At 45.0% G+C, this 20,015-nt stretch overlaps 1 protein-coding gene across 1 annotated transcript; it reads right to left on the bottom strand.

The window, feature by feature from the left end:
- Window positions 1–1,908: 1,908 nt before the first annotated feature.
- On the bottom strand, window positions 1,909–13,413 carry LOC122923589 (TRPM8 channel-associated factor homolog). Its single transcript, XM_044274447.1, is given in 10 exon segments — window positions 1,909–2,430; window positions 2,645–2,979; window positions 3,326–3,565; window positions 4,603–4,816; window positions 4,925–5,019; window positions 7,027–7,438; window positions 7,440–7,550; window positions 7,552–7,981; window positions 8,095–8,721; window positions 13,283–13,413. Coding segments are annotated over 9 exon segments (2,706 nt in total). The 5' UTR covers window positions 8,712–8,721; window positions 13,283–13,413; the 3' UTR covers window positions 1,909–2,178.
- Between the last annotated feature and the right edge of the window lie 6,602 nt (window positions 13,414–20,015).

The raw sequence follows: 20,015 nt of genomic DNA, 5'->3' as shown, positions 1-20,015 counted from the left end.
GGCATTATTGCTGGTTGCAGTCATTAGCCACGGGTCTCTGCTGTTTGAAACAGCCATGATTGCCTTTCGCTCCAGCGCCGTACATTTACAGTGCTGGTAGCGAAGGGGTTACAGCCTGGAGAACACCTTTAAAGCAAAGCATTGTACAAGTGGTCCCTCAGTGACTATGGCTGGAACTATAGAAGCAGTCGTTTATACAATGCTTATTTTCAATCAGACTCATATGGAAAAAAACTCGAAACATCCACATTGATGAGCAGAAATACAGGGCATTGCATTTTACTTTGGTTCCTGAATGATTATGAAAATAACTGGCGGTATACAATTCACGTTCTAGCTTTCTGAGTTTTAAAGGGGTATTCCAGTTATGTAACATTTTTAACTCCTGTGGCGTTGGTGTGTATGTGGTGCGCTTAAACTAACCTGATACATATCTGCCTCTGAAGTGACTGTGAATTATGCACCCCACTTCTTTCAAGTTTTCTTCTATTTCTTGAAACACACAGTAGAGTGCATCCTCTGACATGTGATGTTTATGAGAAAGACAGAACAATACGTACAGAGAGAGATATGGAAAATTTTAAGAGCTACATAGTGAAAAACATACAGTCACTCTGTAAGATTTGCAGACAGACAGGCTCAGACAGATTGACAGACACACAGTAATGCAGAAACAGATAAATCCAGACAGACCGCTATGTAAAAGGCAGGAATATACCAGCATCAAGACACAGACACACAAAGCAGTTTGAAACAGCAAGTAACAGATGAAGCAGATAGGGAAACGCCAAGTGGCAATGAGCACGGTCTACACAGGCAAGTAGAAAAAAAGAAAAAACTACAACCAAACCTCTGCTTACTGCTACATGTCAGGATTATTCAGCAAGCCACCAGGTGATGTAGAGCATAGCTCCCTTACATGCCTTGTGGAATCCGCAGACAGGAAGTTCAGAGCAGAGAAGCCTGGATCAGAGCTAGTCCCAGGTGCAAGAGACTGTGCTTCACAGAGCAGAGGAACTGAGCATGATCGACCAGCAGCAGGAGAGCAGACATGTGGTAACTAAGGCCCCTTTCACACGGGCGTTGCAGGAAAATGTGCGAGTGCAAAACATTGTCATGCATTTTGCACTCGCGTGAGAAAAATTGCGCGTGTTTGGTACCCAAACCCGAACTTCTTCACAGAAGTTCGGGCTTGGGATCGATGTTCTGTATATTGTATTATTTTCCCTTATAACATGGTTATAAGGGAAAATAATAGCATTCTGAATACAGAATGCATAGTAAAATTGCACTGGAGGGGTTAAAAAATAAAAATAAAAATTTAACTAGCCTTGGTCCACTTGCTCGCGTAGCCGGCATCTCCTTCTGTCTTGATCTTAGCTTTTTGTAGCAACAAGGACCTTTGGTGACGTCACAGTCATCACATGATCCATCACCATGGTAAAAGATCATGTGATGGAACATGTGATGACCGGAGTGACATAATCACAGGTCCTGTTCATGTAATTAATGCTCACCCCAGGTCCTGTTCAGCAAAGGAGACAGAAGGAGATGCCGGGCTACACGATCAAGAGGACTAAGGTGAGTTAAATAATGTTTTATTTTTTTTAACCCTTCCAGCGCTATTTTACTATGCATTCTGTATTCAGAATGCTATTATTTTCCCTTATAACCATGTTATAAGGGAAAATAATAATGATCGGGTCTCCATCGTGATCGTCTCCTAGCAACCGTGCGTGAAAATTGCACCGCATCCGCCCTTGCTTGCGGATGCTTGCGATTTTCACGCAACCCCATTCACTTCTATGGGGCCTGCGTTGCGTGGATTATCGCACCGCAACGCACAAAGAGGAGCATGCTGCGATTTTCACGCAACGCATAAGTGATGCGTGAAAATCACCACTCATGTGAACAGCCCCATAGAAATGAATGGGTCGGTATTCAGTGCGGGTGCAATGCGTTCAACTCACGCATTGCATCCACGCGGAATACTCGCCCATGTGAAAGGGGCCTAAGAGATGCAGGAGTGTAAACAAGGCAGATGGAGACTAAGAAGTAAGTATATATTATTAGAGAACAGTGTAAAAATGTTTATTACAGTATATTAGAGAATTGGAAAACTTGCACAATGCTTTCAAAGCAGACCCAATCCAGTGAACTGGAATACCCCTTTAGGGTTTACTTTGAACTGACATAAGATTTCATAGGATCCTTTTCCCATTGAGGCAACATAGACAGTTTGCTGCTGGTAGTGTCATTAATGGGCCATCCCCAGGCCTGGAAGAATGGAGCCAGATTTTTATTGACTGCAAGAGAGAACTTCTCCGCCCAAAGATTCATCTTATCATTCTTGTTGTTGCTGACCTTGGTCATTGTTTGGTACTCTGAGAAAACCCGTTTAAATGGCTCCCAACCAAAGGCCTCTTGTAACTGAAAAAGTAGAAACAACATAACGGATCACACATATAGACTGTTACCATGCACACAATTTCGGAAGACATCTTGTAATCTATACCAGTTGTCCAACAAAAATAGAAAATATTGGTAAAATGGACAAATATAGGAATACAAAAGTATAAAAAGGTATTGGCATCTTATGTGACATACTTGTTACTCCCACAATTTTTACTGTGATTTTTGGTACCTGAAGATAAGTCTCAAGTGCTGTCCACACGCTCCACTCATTAAGGTTGGCTCCATTCGTCAGATACTGCTTGATTCTTTTTTCTCTGTCTTCTGGCTTGAGAGCAGGATGAGCGTTATCTCTTGGGATCCCCAGTACGGTTTCATGCACATATACTGACCACAGGTTACAGGTGGCTTCTGTGGTGTGAGGAGGGAATTCCCAAACTCCTCTTTGCTGGTTGTGGCCAAGCTCATGTATAGGCCCCCACAGACCTTTCTTTATTTCTGCAACACTTACTAAAGTAGATGCTGATGGCAAATGACACATTATTGGGTATCCAGCATGCATCCAACCTACGGAGGTAAATGAAAACATTGTTACTGGGGCTTTCAAATCAGCAAATCTATGACACTGTCAACTGGATTACATAAAAGTCAGAATACTGATGATCTCAAGATGGAACTTCTCCAGCAGCATCTGTCCATTATTTTCATGGAGAAGTGTACCCCTGAAGAAGTGCCAGTGAAGAATTATTTAACTTCTACCTATAAGTAAGAGCACTCAACAAGCAGAAAATATATTCTTTCTACTATAATAAAATATAAATGTTCTATCTATATGACAATAGTTAACAGAATTAAAACATCACTAAAGTTGTAAACTACTGACTTCCATGATGAGCGTTTGCAACCCACTTACCATTTGATATCTGAACATCAGTAACAAATCTTTCTGGACGTGGAAACTTCTTTGGAACTGAAGCTAGATCAGCTATCGCTTCCATGATCGTATCCCACTGCGACATTAAGGCATCTGGATCTTCTAGTGAGCGGATTGCATCAGATGGGACAGTAAGGGTAATGTTCTCTGTAATGAGCTCAGCCCAAGGAGATGGATATTTCTGAATGTTTTGCACCCAAGATGCCCGGTTAGTCTTACCTAAGGGGGGTAAAAATGAAGAATTTCAGAGTACTTATGTTTTTTTCAGGAGTACTATGAGGTTCTGTCATTTGAGAATATGGCTTAGTACAGAACTACAGTATTAGTACGTGACACTCTCTTTCTAACAAAGCTAGACCCAGCCCTGTACCTCACATAGATCCAGAGATCTCCCCATGAATTGATGTATTTGCTCTGCCAGATTCATTTCAGCCAGGCCACTCAGGGGATGTGTCCTTTCTCAGGATGGGTGTCCTTTCTGCTGCAGCTTTCTCCTTATCACAGCTTAGGGGTATGTCCTTTCTGCTGCAGCTCTCTCCCTGTAACTGTCACAGCTTCTAGCAGTAGATGTGGCTGGTGGTAGTTAGAGGATGGAACTGAGCATGTGCGACTAACTCAGCAATGTTATTGAGGTGGACAGAGAAATGAGGAAAAGAACTAACAGCAGGTGGCGCTCTATAGATACATTTTGTTGAATAATTCAGGGACTATACTGCATTTTTAATTACTTACAATTACAAGGTATTCAGATCCAGGTGCTGGTTTGAAAAATATAAAAAAAAAATTGTGGGACAACCGCTTTAAATAAGGCAGACTTCAAAGTATATAAAATACAACTCTGAAGCACTGTTCTACCATTTATTGTGGGGTTATCCAGGTAAACATAATGATGACCTATCCTCAGGATAGTTCATCATTACCATGTCAGCGGGGGTTCAAGTCCTGACACTCCCGCCTATCCGCTGTTACAGGGAGCCGCCGTCCAAGCACAGCGCCATACACTGTACAGTGGCTGTGCTTGGTATTACAGCTCAGTCTCATTCACTTCAATGGGGCTGAGCTGCCACTAGGCCATGTGACCGATGTACGGTGACAACACATGATCTAGGAAGAGGCCACAGTGCTTCCGGAGCACAGGCGTCCTCTAACAGCTGATAATATCAGAACCCCGCTGATCTATATTGATGACCTACCCTCTGTATAACCCGTTTAACCTTGGGACATTTTAGAAAAAAATCAGGGCATTGCATACTTACCCTTTATAAACATAGGAGCTAGTTCTACTCCTTGCACTGAAATCTGAATACTGCCTAGTTGGCTCTTGGCTTTGACAATAATGTATAGAAGTCCACCCCAGACTGTGGATATTGAAACCTTCTCATTAACAATACTTTTCTTGCTCACAACCACTGGTGCCCGACAAAACTGCTGCGCACCACTCAGGTCATCGGAGTGACAGCCGACCTGCACCTGTAATAAATATGAATTTTACTACAAGTAATACCGCAAAAAGTGATAATGTATTATATAAGAAACAGTAGGAGCAGATAGGAACACAGAGACATTCCTGGAGATCACCTGCAGTCCTTTCCCCACGGCTGAGGCTGGAAAAACAAGTGTTGCTGTTTTCCGAGGGGGCAAGTAGAGCCCTGTACTTCTCCATGCATCACCACCTGGGGACAGAGTGCCCATATATCAAAATGTCAGAAGCATTATAATGGAGGTATATTTCCAGAAGGCAGCCCACAGGGGGAGTACTGTGAGCAGGATGGGAGTGGTAATGGCTATGATGGGATTTGTATCAGTTCACAGCATCTGCCCTCACTCCTACACTACCTGGGGCCATGCAGTGAATGGTAGGTGCACCCTGGTATTGGGGCTTCTGTTTTGTGGTAATTGGGGTGCCCTTGATGGTGGATAGTTAAAAGGGTGCAAGGCAGGAGGGTAGATGTTGGCTAGGGTTGTTTCAGGTATCAAAATATCGATACCCAATCAATACTTTTGTCCCGGTATTGGTTTGGTACTGGGATTTGCCTTTTATCAATACTAGGCCGCGCTACTGCGCAGCCCAGTATCAGAGAACATGGAGCGTGCTGCTGTCAGCGGGTGCCATGTTCCCTGAGCAGTGAAGGGGAGAAGGAGTCACTCTCTCCCTCGCCCTGTGCCACCTCTGTCAATGAGGAGAGAGGGGCAGGCGCACTGCGCCACCAATGAAAATTAACGTCTAATACAGATACAGGAAGCGGATGCGACGGCAGAATCACAAAGCCTACACCCGACCTCTAACTGCCTGAGGGGTTAACTGCCGCTGATCGCAGCTTCCTGTCAGAGGTAGGGTGCCGGCTATGTGATTCTGCCACCGCACCCTCCTCCTGTATCTGTATTTAGACTTTAATTTTCATTGGTGGCAAAGTGCGCCTCCCCCTCCCCAGTATTAAAAACATTGGTGGCGCAGTGCGCCCTCAGCCCCCCCCAGTATTAGAGTAATTGGTGGCGCAGTGTGCCCTCCCCCCCACCAGTATTAAAATTATTGGTGGCAGTGGCCACAGGGTCCCCCCCCGTCCTCTTCATTGGTGAACGGCGCAGGCGCGATAATTCATCCGATGGCTGAGATGGAGGCAGGCATTCAAGACGAGATGGGCGGGCTTGACGGACGAGCGGGGCGGCATACAGTGTGAGTAGACCGAGCCTCTAGGTGCTGAAAAGACGCCCCCATAGCACCTAGAGGCTCATTTGCATAGGAATAAAAGTTAGTTTTTAATGAAACGGCTCCACACAAAGGTCTGAGAATTGCATGGTTATGGAGATCAGACACTAGCAGATCGCTAGTGTCTGAAAGCTAATTCGGTCAAAATGAGGTGGTAGAAACCCTTTAAAAAGAGTCAAATCTACCTGAGAAGAGTCATGGTTATTCATAATCTCCTGCTCTCCCCAACCATCTGGTGATGGATGTCAGTCATCAGCAGGTGGGCAGGAGAGCAGGAATTCATGAATAACCAGGACTCTTCTCAAGTGGCCGGGACTCTTTCCAGGCCCAGTCTGCAATGATTGTGATGTTGGTTCTCGGCAACCACTTACTTTTAACTTTTAAATGACAGACCGCTGAAATCAACTCACCTGTCTCTACTTTAGGCCTCCTGCACACGAACCTGTGCGCCCCGTTGCGATGCTGCGGCCCGCAAATTGCGACCGTGGGGCAGCTGCAGCAGGATCCCGGACCCATTCACTTTAATGGGTCCTGCGATCCGCCCGTTCCGCAAAGAGATATGTTCTATCTTTTTGCGGAACGGAAGTATGTTCTATCTTTTTGCGGAACAGGAACTACGGGACGAAACCCCACGGAAGCACTCCGTAGTGCTTCTGTGGGTTTCAGTTCGGTACCATTCCGCATCTCCGGATTTGCGGACCCATTGAAGGGAATGGGTCCGCATCCGTGATGCGGAATGCCCACGGAACGGTGCCCGTGTATTGCGGATCTGCAAATGTGGTCTGCAATACGGCAACCTGCAGCACACGTTCGTGTGCAGGAGGCCTTATTCTGTCGTTAGTATGGGTAGCACAAAGTTGATGACAGGTTCCCTTTAATACAAACTAGACATATCTGATGGATTGTATGAACATTTTGAAAATTCCCATCCACATTAGGTCACATATACTCAGATATATGAAATATACACTACCAGCGTTTGTGGCATCAATTTCCACTGTGACAGGGGGTTTGCATGGACCACCATCACATTCTACATCATGTAGTTTATCCAGACAACTAACTTCTTGCGCCAGGCACATCATGAAAGCCTCCTTGGAGCAGCTTTTTGCTGGACATTGCTTGCTGATGCTGGGCATACTACAACCATGTACTAGGTGTACCAGTTCTTCCTGTAGAGATGAAACAAGAGGGCTGGATGGCAACTTCATGAAAGCAGAAACATCTTGTCTGAGTTTAGGCAGCCAGTTGTTCAGATGTGGTGTCAACTCAGCCCCACTCGTCAAGTCACATAACAGTTCACAGACTGCTCTAGGGAAATGGTAGATAGTAGCCTCTCCCTGAGGATCCAGAACCTTATAAATCCCCTGAGCAGCAGTGCTTCCCTAAAATGCTTATTCCAAGCTTGTTGAGGATTTTGTTTCCTGGATATTGAGAAAGCACATTTGGGTGAGAGTAAGACCAGTACCAGGCGTGGCCAGCAATGAGGAGTCCCCCCACCTTCTGCCACAAACTGCTGGATTTTTTCTGCCTCGGCGTCAGAGTATGATGTGCAGCAGTACACACTGAGATCAGGGACTAAATTAGAGACCACATATTGTAAGCGTTCAGTCTGTAGGACACGTGCAAGATTGTTCAGTTTTTCAACAAGACCAATCTTTCCTTGTCTTCCCATATCCAGCCATGATATAGCATTGAGCAGGAAGGTTTTCAGCTCTGGTTTCCAAAGATAGCCTTCATGTGTCCCCACAACAACACGCCCTCTTCCATAATATGCAGCACCAAAAAAGCACTGGTTACTGTTGGTCAGACCAAGTGGAAAAGTCAGAGGTCCATGAAGGAGAAGTTCTGAGGGGACGCATTGTCCGCTAATATCCATATTACTAACACCTTGCATCAGATGTTTTAGATCTGCTGAAAAGTTCACACTGTGGAAAACATAATAATATTAAAGAAATGAGAAATGAGACATAGAATATTTAAAGACATCCATTATTTTCTAGATGATTTCAACTACTGGAACACAATCAATAGTACTTACTTTTTGTAGAAAGGGCACCATGGTATTTTTTCACTCACGTTAAAATTTCCTGTTTCTCCATACTGTCCAGTGAAATATATCCCAGCAACTGATGTTATTTTGTTCCCAGGAAAATTACACAGCACATTGTCTTCTTTGTGGCATTGCGCCCAGTGCCAAGCCTGAGCTCCAATGAGAAGACCTCCTCCTTTTTTAACAAAGGAGACTATTTCCTGTGCCTGGCCATCACTATATCCACTTGTGCAGAGCACTCCTAGAGCTTCCTTCAGACCAGAGATCTTTTCAGTCTTGTGTCCAGAGGCAGAAAGAGTCTGTTCCAAATGACCCAGGTTGCTGTTTACACCAATTACGGCTTCTGAGGAAGGTTTCAGCCAAGAGATTGCATTTTTTAGGAAATCCATGAATTGTGGCAGGTTCAAGAATCCCTCGTGACTCAGGACCACAACACGTCCCTTCCCATACTTGGAAGCAGCAATGAGGACATGTTTTCCAGGACTTGCTAGGACTGGAAAAGCCTCATCACCAGACAGGAGAAGCTGGCACGGTACACAGTTCCCAGAGACATTTATACTAGAGATACCTTGGACCAGTAGGCGATAATCTTCATTACCAGACATTTTCTTTATTCTGCAAACAACATAAACATGCTTTGTCATTCCTCAAATATGTTCAACCATTATAATATGCCTGCTGGACTATAAGAATGGGGCAGTAGCAGCCTAAATCAACCTTACTGACTTGTGATTGTCTGTCAGAAGAAAACATATAGGGCCAGATTTATCATTAGCTCAAGTCAGAATAATGGAGTGGAAAAGTCGCAAACTTTTGCGCACTCTCTTAAACTGCGCAAAAATTTGCGACTTTTTTCTGCTCTGCACTATGCTCGGCAGTTTTCTGAAAGTGGGCGTGTTTTCTTATGTAAACGAATCTCTAGACAGATTTACTATTGGGACTATTTAAAAAGTCGCTAAAAAGTCGCAATTTCACTCCAGTGAGGACCATGCTTATCTTATGAGACTTTTTAATAGAACATGCGACTTTTTCATAAAAATGTGTGACTTTTTTGTAAAGATGTGCGACTTTTGTAAAGCTGCTTACTGACGGATAAACTGCTACTGTCAAACCACATTTATTACAGTCTTAAAGGGCCGATCATAAATCTGACTTGGCTAAAACTGACTTTAGCCATATGTTAAAGTGGAGTGAGCTGTCAGTCATGATAAATCTGGCCCAATGAGTTTATGGAATGGTCATTTTAAAGGGGGTATCCAGTATTCTGGTAGTGATGACCTATCCTCAGGATGGGTCATCAATGTCACAAAGAAAGGGGGGGGCAGGATAATAAAACATCTTTTCCCCCATTGATGAGCACCAAAACTACACAGCTCCATCCATTGTGTAATGGACCGAGCTGGCAGTAACCAGTTGTATTTACAGCATAATGGACAGAACTATGTAGTTTTAGCACCCAGGGACAGACTGGCCAAGACTCTACAGGGAAATTTCACGGTGGGCTGATGCCCAAAGGGCCGCCCGAGCCCTCCTCATAGCCGCCAGCTGGAAACATAATGAGCTGATTTTCTTAGCATTAAAATGAGATTGTCCAAGAAAAAATCAAAGTTCAGCAAGGCTACCTTCACAGCAGATTTAGTAGCAGAAAGTTCTGCAACTGAAAACCAGTTCTATTCATGTGAATGAGGTTGTTTTGGTGGCAAGCACATGGATTTCTGCAGGTCTCATTCAGAGCAAAGGAACTGATTTGAAGTCAAAAACATTTTTGCAACAACCGCTGCATGTGAAGGCTCCTTAAATAGTTAAAGCATTACGTATTTTATTTCAAAATAATTATCAGTATTATTATTATCAGTAGTTATATGTATTATTATTCATAGGTGCCAAGCAGCTATACCTTTTACATTTTATTTTATTTTATTTTTTTATCTATAACAACGTGATATAAGCAGCTATACCTATATCTTGTAAGGGATTGCTCTCTCAAGCAGGGCGGCGATGACAGATTCCTTTGCAGACAACAGGATTAAAGTCCAATCTATGCTTTATTTTATGGCACTTCGGCAATTACAGGTGAACCCAGTTATAACTCACTGGGTAAGGTGAGGTTTCATCATCACCAAAACATAAACCAAACAAAATAAACTCCAGCCCATCTGGGCTCTAGGTAATACAAATTTGTTTCTAGCCCACTTATTGAGCGCAGGTCACACTCGGAGAATCAGGCTTCACTAACCAGCAAGGCAGCCAGCTCCCTAGGCTTTTTCCAGGCATAACTCCTTATCGGACTAATAGCATGGGATGTGCTTTTATTTCCCACTAACGATCCCAGCTGGACTACACCTGGGCATTCCTCAGGCTAGGGAAAACATGCCCTGGAATGGGGGGTGGACTGGGAAGGTCCCACTACCAAACCTACCTTCCCAGTCCAAATAAAATCCAGCCCTTGAACAAAAAATAGTTCCAGCAACTATGTTTGGTGAAGCCAGTGCAATCTTCCTGGATTTTACTTACCTCACCCAGTTGAGGAACCTGGGTGGGATACACACCCCTTCCAGGACTTTACCATACACTTAACCACAACCTATATATAACGTGATATAATCTACAGAGCTTTTAGTTACATCTAAATTGCCACTGGGTGATAAAAATAATGAAATAATGACCAACAGCAGGGGCGCACAACCTTTTTTGGTCTGGGGGCTGCATTGCCACATTGCTTTATTTCAAGGGGCCACAGAAAAAAAAGCCGATCAGCGCTGGTTTGCGTCAGCCTATTACATAGGCCAGATGCAAAGTGAATGGGGAGGAATAATCACTAGCACAGTCATTGCTCCCTCATTCAGTTCTCTCATTATCGGTAGCACATCCGTTATTACGCAGGGAGATGTGCTGACGATTATCGTACATCTCTCATCCTGATAAATTATGCAAATCAACTGACAAATGAATGATTCCTTGTTTATCGGCTGATCAGCGGCACAATAATACTGGCCAGATATCAGGAATGAGCGCTCCTATGAAGACTTGTTCCCAGTAAATGTCCTGAATATTGTGCCGTGTAACAGGGGCTTAAAGGGATTTCCTGGTAAAAAAAAAATTGAACAAGTTCCTGCAGCATAGCCCATAAAACCAAAAAGTTATACTTACCTGCTCCTCGTCGCTCCAGTCCTCCGCACTCCCCCTGCTGCCTCCATCTTCCAGTCCCAGTGCTGTTTACATTTGGCGGGCTGTGGGCATAGTCACATGGAATGTTTCAGCGGTGATGTGTCCATAAGCAGCATGTCACCACTGAAGTCAGTCATTTGCTGGAGCGGTGCATGTGACAATGTCCATGCACTGCTAGTGTAAACAGTGCAGGGACTGTAAGATGGAGATAGCGGGGGGAGTACGGAGCAGGAAAGTATGAGTGTTCTGTTTCAAGGGCCATGCTACAGGAATGACCGGACACTTTTTAGCGATTTAGCGCAGGTGGTTCTAGCGGTTGTTTTTTGTTCGTTGGACTACCAAAATATCATTTGCTAAATTTTTTAAGTAAGACATAGGGCATAATAAAGTATTTTGTTTAGTTTTTGGGGGGAGAAACTGTAGAAAACATTTTTGTTTAATTAATTTTTTGTTCAAACTATAGCTCCTTAGGCCGCTTTTAGACGAGTTAGCTGGACACTCCGGACTTGCAGCGTAAGTATGAGGCAGCTCCCGTCCTGAACTCTCAGCACTGCGGAACATAACGCAATTCTATGACGGAATGCATAACGGTATGCCTTTAGAGGCATTCCGTTATTCTTTTCATCATAATAGAAGTCTATGGCCTGCATAATGGATCCGTCCGGTTTCTGTTATGCAGGAGAGGACTCCCCTGCATAACGGAAATGGGACGGATCAGTTTTGCAGCCCATAGACTTCTTTTATGACGGAAAGAATAACGGAATGCCTCTAAAGGCATACCGTTATGCATTCCGTCATAGTATTGCGTTATGGTCCGTGGTAACGGAATCCATTACGCAATTCCACTTTTACCACCAAACAAAGCTTGAACCAATTTCATAATATGAAATTTGCTCATCTCTAATGGTAAGCCCTCATGGGCAGGGCCCTCTCTCCTTCTGTGCCAGCCTATAAATCGTCCTGTTCATGCCTACTGCAATTGTCTGCATTAGGCTACTTTCACACTGGCATTTCAGGGTCCACCTATGAGATACGTTTCAGGGCTCTCACAAGCGGCCTAAAATGGATCAGTTCAGCCCCAATGCATTCTGAATGGATAAGGATCCGCTCAGAATGCATCACTTTGGCTGCGTTTGACCTCCGTAACATTTTTTAGACAGTCACTAAAACGCAGCTTGCAGCGTTTTGGTAACCGTCTGACTATGCGGAGCCTAACGGATCCGTTTAGATTTACAATGTAAGTCAATGGGGACGGATCCGTTTTTCACTGACACAATATTGTGCAATTGAAAACGGATCCGTCTCCCATTGACTTTCAATGTAAGTCAAGACGGATCCATGTTGACTTAGACTTTTAAAATAAATAAATAATGCAAACAGATCCGTTATTAAAGGATACAAGCGTTTGCATTATTCGTGTGGATCCGTCTGTGCAGATAAAAGACGGATCCACACAAAACGCGAGTGTGAAAGTAGCCTTATGTATGTACACCGGTTATCATATGTACAGCGCCATTGAATGAATAGCACTTTATTAATAATATTAATTATAATTAATAATAATAATGGAAAATAAATGTCCTACAGCAGAGCTATCTTCTTGTATAGCCTTCGGACACCACAAACTGCATTGTTCATTAGTTTCGGACTATATCGATAATAGATAATAAAACAATAGGAAATCACAGTATGTGCTGAACAGATCGCAATGTCTGAATGTATATAGAAGTGCAACACTAAACTACTAGTAGAAAGCCCTTGGAGCAGTTGTGAGGTGAGTTGCTGTAGTGTCACCCAGTTTATACTATGAATGTATACTATGTATTTATACTATATATACACACACACACCGGTATATATATATATATATATATATATATATATATATCAAGGTCTCTGCTTAGTAGAACATGTTTCCTAGCCTGGAGAGTACATATTACATGGATAAGACACATGAAATGACCCCAATATACCATAGAGATGAAGCTGCATATTACACTGCACCTACCTGTCTACTGTAAAAGACCCACAGGGAACATGGAGATGAAGTTACAGCCACTGTGCCAACATAGTGCCAACACACATTTTTTTGCCGGTCACTGCCCAGCAAATCAGGCACAGTACATGGGAGGATCTGGGCTGGCACAGAGGAAACACGCCACCAAAATCAGGGGCAGCCTACTACGTCAGTGGAAACAAGGAAGTGCCTGCACACTGGTCTACTGTATCTCCTGAATGACAGGACAGCTAGTCTCATGGATAGACGTGTAACTCAGCTTGACCAACACAAGAGGGCGATAGAGTTTACGTATAAAGGTTCCCTAGTGTGTGGAATGGATACTATAACTCCAGTCATGAAGTGATATGTAGTATGACTGCCCTGTGTATTAGGGCTTGTTTATAAAGCCGTTGTGGTTCCGTGGCCGTATTGCCGCCCGCAAAAGGCAGGTCCGCAATACACAGGCACTGGCCCGTGTGCACTCGGTATAACGGATGCGGACTCATTCACTTGAATGGGTCCGCAATCACGGAGATGCGGAATGGAAGCACGGATTGGAACCAGTGTTCCCTCTAAGCCTTGGCTGCTGCTGAGCGGGGTCGGCTCAGAGCTGGGCACAGCGCCATCAAAGGTGGGTGATAGGAAAACCTAAGATAATTGTCATTTCAAAGAGCATACAAACCTGTGCGCCATCCCATACAATACAGCATAACCCCTGCACCATTCCGTACAATATACAGTATAGTCCTCTCTGTGATCACTGGACATTGCTCTCCATATAAAAACCATACAGGGAAAAAAAATCTTTGATCCAGAGAACTTACATAGAAAAACTAATAACCAAGAGGCTAAACAAAACCCAGTTTCTGACCCTTATGTTAAAACATAACTTTCATTTGATTTAAAAATAATTTTAAAAAGCTGCTGTTTCTCTAGATGACCTTATGTTGGTAGTATTGGTAATAGAGTCTCAAGGGTCTATAAAAGCAGCTACACTATTTTTACAAACCATTGAGACTCTATTAACACTACTATCAATATAAGGTCATCTAGAGAAACAGTAGGTTTTTATTCTATTTTCTTTCTCTTTAGGTGTTAAAATAGAACTTTAATTAGATTGCTCTAACACCTAAACACCTAAAGTGGAAAAAAAGAAAGACTGTGCTGGGCTGGCAGCGCTGCTGTTGCTGTGGGCTGTGGCAGGGCCGGGGTGAAAAGGGGAGAAAAATATGTTATTAAAAAGTCTGATAAATACCAGTGTGAATGAAGGACTGTTAAAAGGGGTTAATAACTACTGAAGACCCTTCACAGTAGTTATTAACCCCTTTAAGCAGTCCCCCAGTCACAGTAATTATTAACAACTTCAGAAGTCTCCCAATCACAGTATTTATTAACCACTTCAGCAGTCTCCCATTCACAGTAATTATTAACAACTTCAGCAGTCCCCCATTCACAGTAATTATTAACAACTTCAGCAGTCCCCCATTCACAGTATTTATTAACAACTTCAGCAGTCCCCCATTCACAGTATTTATTAACAACTTCAGCAGTCCCCCATTCACAGTATTTATTAACAACTTCAGCAGTCCCCCATGCACAGTAATTATTAACAACTTCAGCAGTCCCCCATTCACAGTATTTATTAACAACTTCAGCAGTCCCCCATTCACAGTAATTATTAACAACTTCAGCAGTCCCCCATTCACAGTAATTATTAACAACTTCAGCAGTCCCCCATTCACAATATTGATTAACCCCTTCAGCAGTCCCCCCTTCACTGAAGAGGGGACTAGTGAAAGGGGTTAATAAATACTGTGAATGGGGGACTGCTGAAGTGGTTAATAAATACTGTGACTGGGGGACTGCTGAAAGGGGTTAATAACTACTGTGAAGGGCCTTCAGTAGTTATTAACCCCTTTTAACAGTCCTTCATTCACACTGGTATTTATCAGATTTTTTATAACTTTTTTTTCTCCCCTTTTCACCCCCGGCCCTGCCACAGCCCACAGCAACAGCAGCGCCGCCAGCCCAGCACAGTCTTTCAATTTCTTTCAGACCAGACACGGCTGAGACGTAAAGCTGCCTAGGCTACCACTTAACTCAAAACCACTACCTCAGCGAACTCTGTGCCCACGCTCCTCAGAGTTCCCTTCCTTCTCCCGCGAATCTTGCAGAGCCAATAAGTGCGCGAACAGTGCTGCTGTCTGTGTGTGACGTCTGTGCGGTGCAGAAGGAACACAGTGACGACTGACGTTATGTAGGCGGCGCCCCGCTGTGCTGAGCCGCACAAGACTACGAGGAGGACGTCGGCGCCGTCACGCACATGAGTCTGACGAGTGACGACAAGTGCTGGCATTTTGCCAGCAGCGTTAACGAACTATGCTGAGTGAGCGGGCATTATAAAATTGTGAGCGGGGCCACAATAATTGCTGCGCGGCCGCCCACCCGCGCAGCTTAGAGGGAACACTGATTGGAACCCAACAAAAGCACTTTGGAGTGCTTCCGTGGTGTATCTGTCTGTGCCTCCGCACCGCAAAAAAAATAAAAATAGTACTTGCGCTATTTTTTTGCTGTGCTGACGGATCACAGACCCATTCAAGTTGAATGGGTCTCAATCTGTCCTGGCCGCTGCACGGATGTTGCCCGTGCATTAAAGGCCGCAAATTGCGGTCCCCAATGCACGGAACGGAACCACAACGGCCGTGTGAACAAGCCCTTACCAGCACTCTGTAGTAGTTGCTGCTGATTATACAGGCTTATTGCGGACAAGAATTGGACACCTTTTATCGCGGTGCCACAGAACGGAATGGGTCCGCACCCGTTCCGCATAATTGCAGAACAGATGTTGTAAATCATGCACCACTACAGAAACTGAGTGATAACCCCTGACAGAATTGAACTGGTCATACTAGTTGTCACCTGACTTTTCAATTCCAAAACGAAACTTTTAATAATTTGGCAGATAAGGACAAGCCAAGAATTAATTTAGAGGATTCAGGGAACGTTCACACAAAACAGAAGCAGTGTGATAGGAAGCAGAAAAAAAAATCAGTTATAGCAAAATATTGTTATGGATAATAAAACCACATGGGATTTTCAACATAATGGAAGTTGAAGCATTGTCCCATCTCGCTGTGGAAACAGGTGGCTGGACTTGCGGAAACGTTCAAACAGGCCAGTGATCCGCTCTTTCCATTGCAGTGAATGGCAGCTACGTAACCAGACTAGCAGAACAAGCTACGCTGCTCCTATAACTCCCGAGCTATGAAAACAGCCACACGTTTTGTGTAGCTCCGTTCACTGCAATGCTACACAGACAGCAAAGCGCTGGTCCGCTCAGCAGTGTCCATAAGCCCCACCACCTGGTGCCGGCACTGAGTCCCATCTCACAGTGGAAATGGCGAGATGGGACAACATTTTTAATTGGGAAAAAAAAACATGGTAAATCTGATTCTAGATTTTCCGAAAAAACAAGCGGACAGACAAAGAACTGTGTCAGATAGAGTTCACAAAATGCAGCTGAGAAACTGGAAACCATAGATAAAATACATTTATCCATATTAGTGACATTAGGAAAGAAAGTTATTATCAGTTGAGCGTGATAATCAGAACCTGAAAAACTTGCTTTGCAGAGACGCCACGTAAATAGTAAGATTAGGATATCCAATAAGGTCTGCGTTGGCCCAGTAAATAAAAGGGACAGCATGTCAAACAAGTCAAATCATGAAAAAGTTTTGAGAAGATTAGTTTTTTAAATTTAGTGTTTTTTTAAGTGAGTCAAAATGTATTGTCTAATTAGGGTACTTTCACACTAGCGTTTTTGTTTTCCGGCATAGAGTTCCGTCACAGGGGCTCTATCCCGGAAAAGAACTGATCAGTTTTATCCCCATGCATTCTGAATGGAGAGTAATCCGTTCAGTTTGCATCAGGATGTCTTCAGTTCAGTCGTTTTGACTGATCAGGCAAAAGAGAAAACCGCAGCATGCTACGGTTTTCTCTCCGGCGAAAAAAACTGAAGACTTGCCTGAACGCCGGATCCGGTATTTTTTCCCATATGAATGTATTAGTGCCGGATCTGGCATTCAGAATACCAGAATGCCGGATCCGTCATTCCGGCATGCGCAGATCGGTAAAAATGAGAAAAAATGTACAAGACGGATCCGTCGGTCCGCACGACAAGCGGAGAGACAGATCCGTCCTTGCAATGCATTTGTGAGACGGATCCGCATCCGGATCCGTCTCACAAATGCTTTCAGTCAGCGGCAGATCGGCGGATCCGGCGGCCAGTTCCGACGACGGAACTGCCCGCCGGATCACACTGCCGCAAGTGTGAAAGTAGCCTTATTGTTTGATGTCTCCATGCTCCAGGTTTTTTTTTATTGTTCCCGTTATTGTCTATGGTTACATGGACAACCATGTAGATTAAGTATTTGCCTGGCAGATAGTGAATTCACTCTTCCTTTAAATCAGAATTGCCAACTCCCCCAGAACATACACAGGATGCCGTAGGGAGACCACCCAAGTTGGCAAATCTGCTAGACACTCCAGAAGCCTCTTGGAAAGCAGCGCCCAACGTAGTTTTACTATGCATTGTGGCGGGATGCTGCTTTTGCCTCACTGTTTGAACACACATTCAGGGGGTGGCACTGCGGCCGTGCAAAGTGGCTTGACCAACAAAAAGGGGACGTGTTTATGGGTAAATCATTTCTTCCGTTCTTCCTCCCAGAGTCCACTTTCAGAAATTTTGCTATAAATGTGCCTACTGTGTCTTACTTCTGTTTTCTGTAATCAAAAATGGCACAAATATCATACCAGATGTACCCCAAATGCTCAAATATACCACGTTAATGGATGTGAATTTGGAGAAGGCCCATGTGAATATTATATCTGATCTGAATTGGAGTTAGCTGTCCAGGGGTGGACTGACAACTCATGGGGCCCCTGGGCAATAGGAGATTATTGTCATGGTCTTACCTTCTTGCTGTTCTCCTTCGTTTGACATGTGCTGGCGGCCATCTTGGTTTCTGGGTTTCTTGTAGCCTCCCACCCTGCGGCTTCTCCTTCCCACTGGGAGGAGCTGGATGCCTAGCTCATATATATAGGAGGTCTGTGGCTTCAGTTCCCTGCTTGGTCCTCCTGTGTTCACATGCTTCTAAGACTGCTGCTGCTTCTGGTTTCTGATCCTGGCTTCGTCCGACTACCCTGCTGGTTCCTGATCCTGGCTTCGTCTGACTATCCTGCTGGTTCCTGATCCAGGCTTCGTCTGACTACCCTTCTGGTTCCTGACCTCTGGCCTCGCAAGACCCTGCTTCGGTTTAGCCATCCGCTTGGACTTTTGCTTACAGCTTGATTTTCAATAAAGCCTTCTTATTTCCACTTATCTCTTGTTGTACGTCTGGTTCATGGTTCCATGACATTAGGACCAAGCCATGAATTCTGACGGTACAGGGCCATCCTCGCTACCTACGCTGGTTGCCAGACTTTATCAGCAGGATCACCTGTTGGGTCGGTTCGCTGTGGCGTTGCAAACCCTGCTTGAACGCACGGCTCATTTCGCTTCCGTTACCGATGGGTCGGTTGTCGCTCCTGGGCCCGCTCCTACTGCCGCTCCGGTTGTTGCGCCAGAGTCTACCCCGACACCTGTTGCTGCGCCTGCGGTGTTTCGGGGTATGACCGGTTCTGCCCCCCTTCCACAGCGCTTTGGGGGAGAGCCAACTCAGTGCCGAGGTTTCCTTAACCAGGTGGGCATTTATTTCGAGTTGCTGCCACATGCCTTTCCTACTGAGAGATCAAAGGTGGGCTTCTTGATCTCGCTGCTCTCGGACAAGGCCTTGGCCTGGGCCAGCCCTTTATGGGAGAACAACAATCCGGTGGTTGCCGAGTTTTCCGGTTTTGTTGCTTCTCTTCGGAAGGTATTCGATGTGCCGGCTCGTGCTGCCTCTGCTGCGAAGCTCCTTATGTCCATCAGACAGGGTTCACGATCCGTAGCTGAATACGCCATTGAGTTTCGTACCCTGGCAACAGAGGTGGGCTGGAATAATGAGGCTCTGGTCGCTGCTTTCTCTCATGGACTCTCGGATGCCTTGAAGGATGAGGTTGCAGCTAAGGACCTACCAGTGGAGCTCGAGTCTCTTATTTCTTTCCTGATTTTGATTGACACCAGACTCAGGGAGAGACCTTCCTTTAAGGAGAGCCTGCGGAGGTCTTCTAACAGATTGGCGCCTACGTTTGCTGTCCCACCCGTGCCTCCCTCTCCTCCCACGCCTCCTGGGGATGACTTGTCTGGGGGTGAACCCATGCAGCTGGGGTTCGCTCGCCTGTCCGAGGGGGAGAGGGTACTCCGGAGACGCGAGGGCCGATGCATGTACTGTGGTCTCGGTGGGCATTTTCGGTTGGCATGCCCGAACCGTCCGGGAAACGCTCGCACCTGAGATCCTGTCGGGGGCAGATCTTGGGTGGAGTCTCCTCGTCCCCGGTTTCCCGTGTTGACAAACCACTGATCACTGTTGTCCTCTCCTGGGTCGGGGGCTCGGTGACGACCCAGGCGTTGGTGGACTCTGGTGCTGGTGGTTTGTTCATTGATAGTGTGTTCGCTGCCGCCAATACCATTCCTCTGCAGTCTCGAGGTTCCCCACTGGCTCTTGAGGCGATAGACGGCAGGCCCCTTCTGCCGCCACACGTGACTCATGAGACCCTTCCAGTGGGGATAGCCATTGGTGCCGTTCACAGAGAGTCGGTCTGT

The sequence above is a fragment of the Bufo gargarizans genome, unplaced genomic scaffold, assembly GCF_014858855.1.
Source record: "Bufo gargarizans isolate SCDJY-AF-19 unplaced genomic scaffold, ASM1485885v1 original_scaffold_1767_pilon, whole genome shotgun sequence".
NCBI lineage: Eukaryota > Metazoa > Chordata > Amphibia > Anura > Bufonidae > Bufo > Bufo gargarizans.
This window is presented reverse-complemented; position numbering and strand designations above follow the sequence as displayed.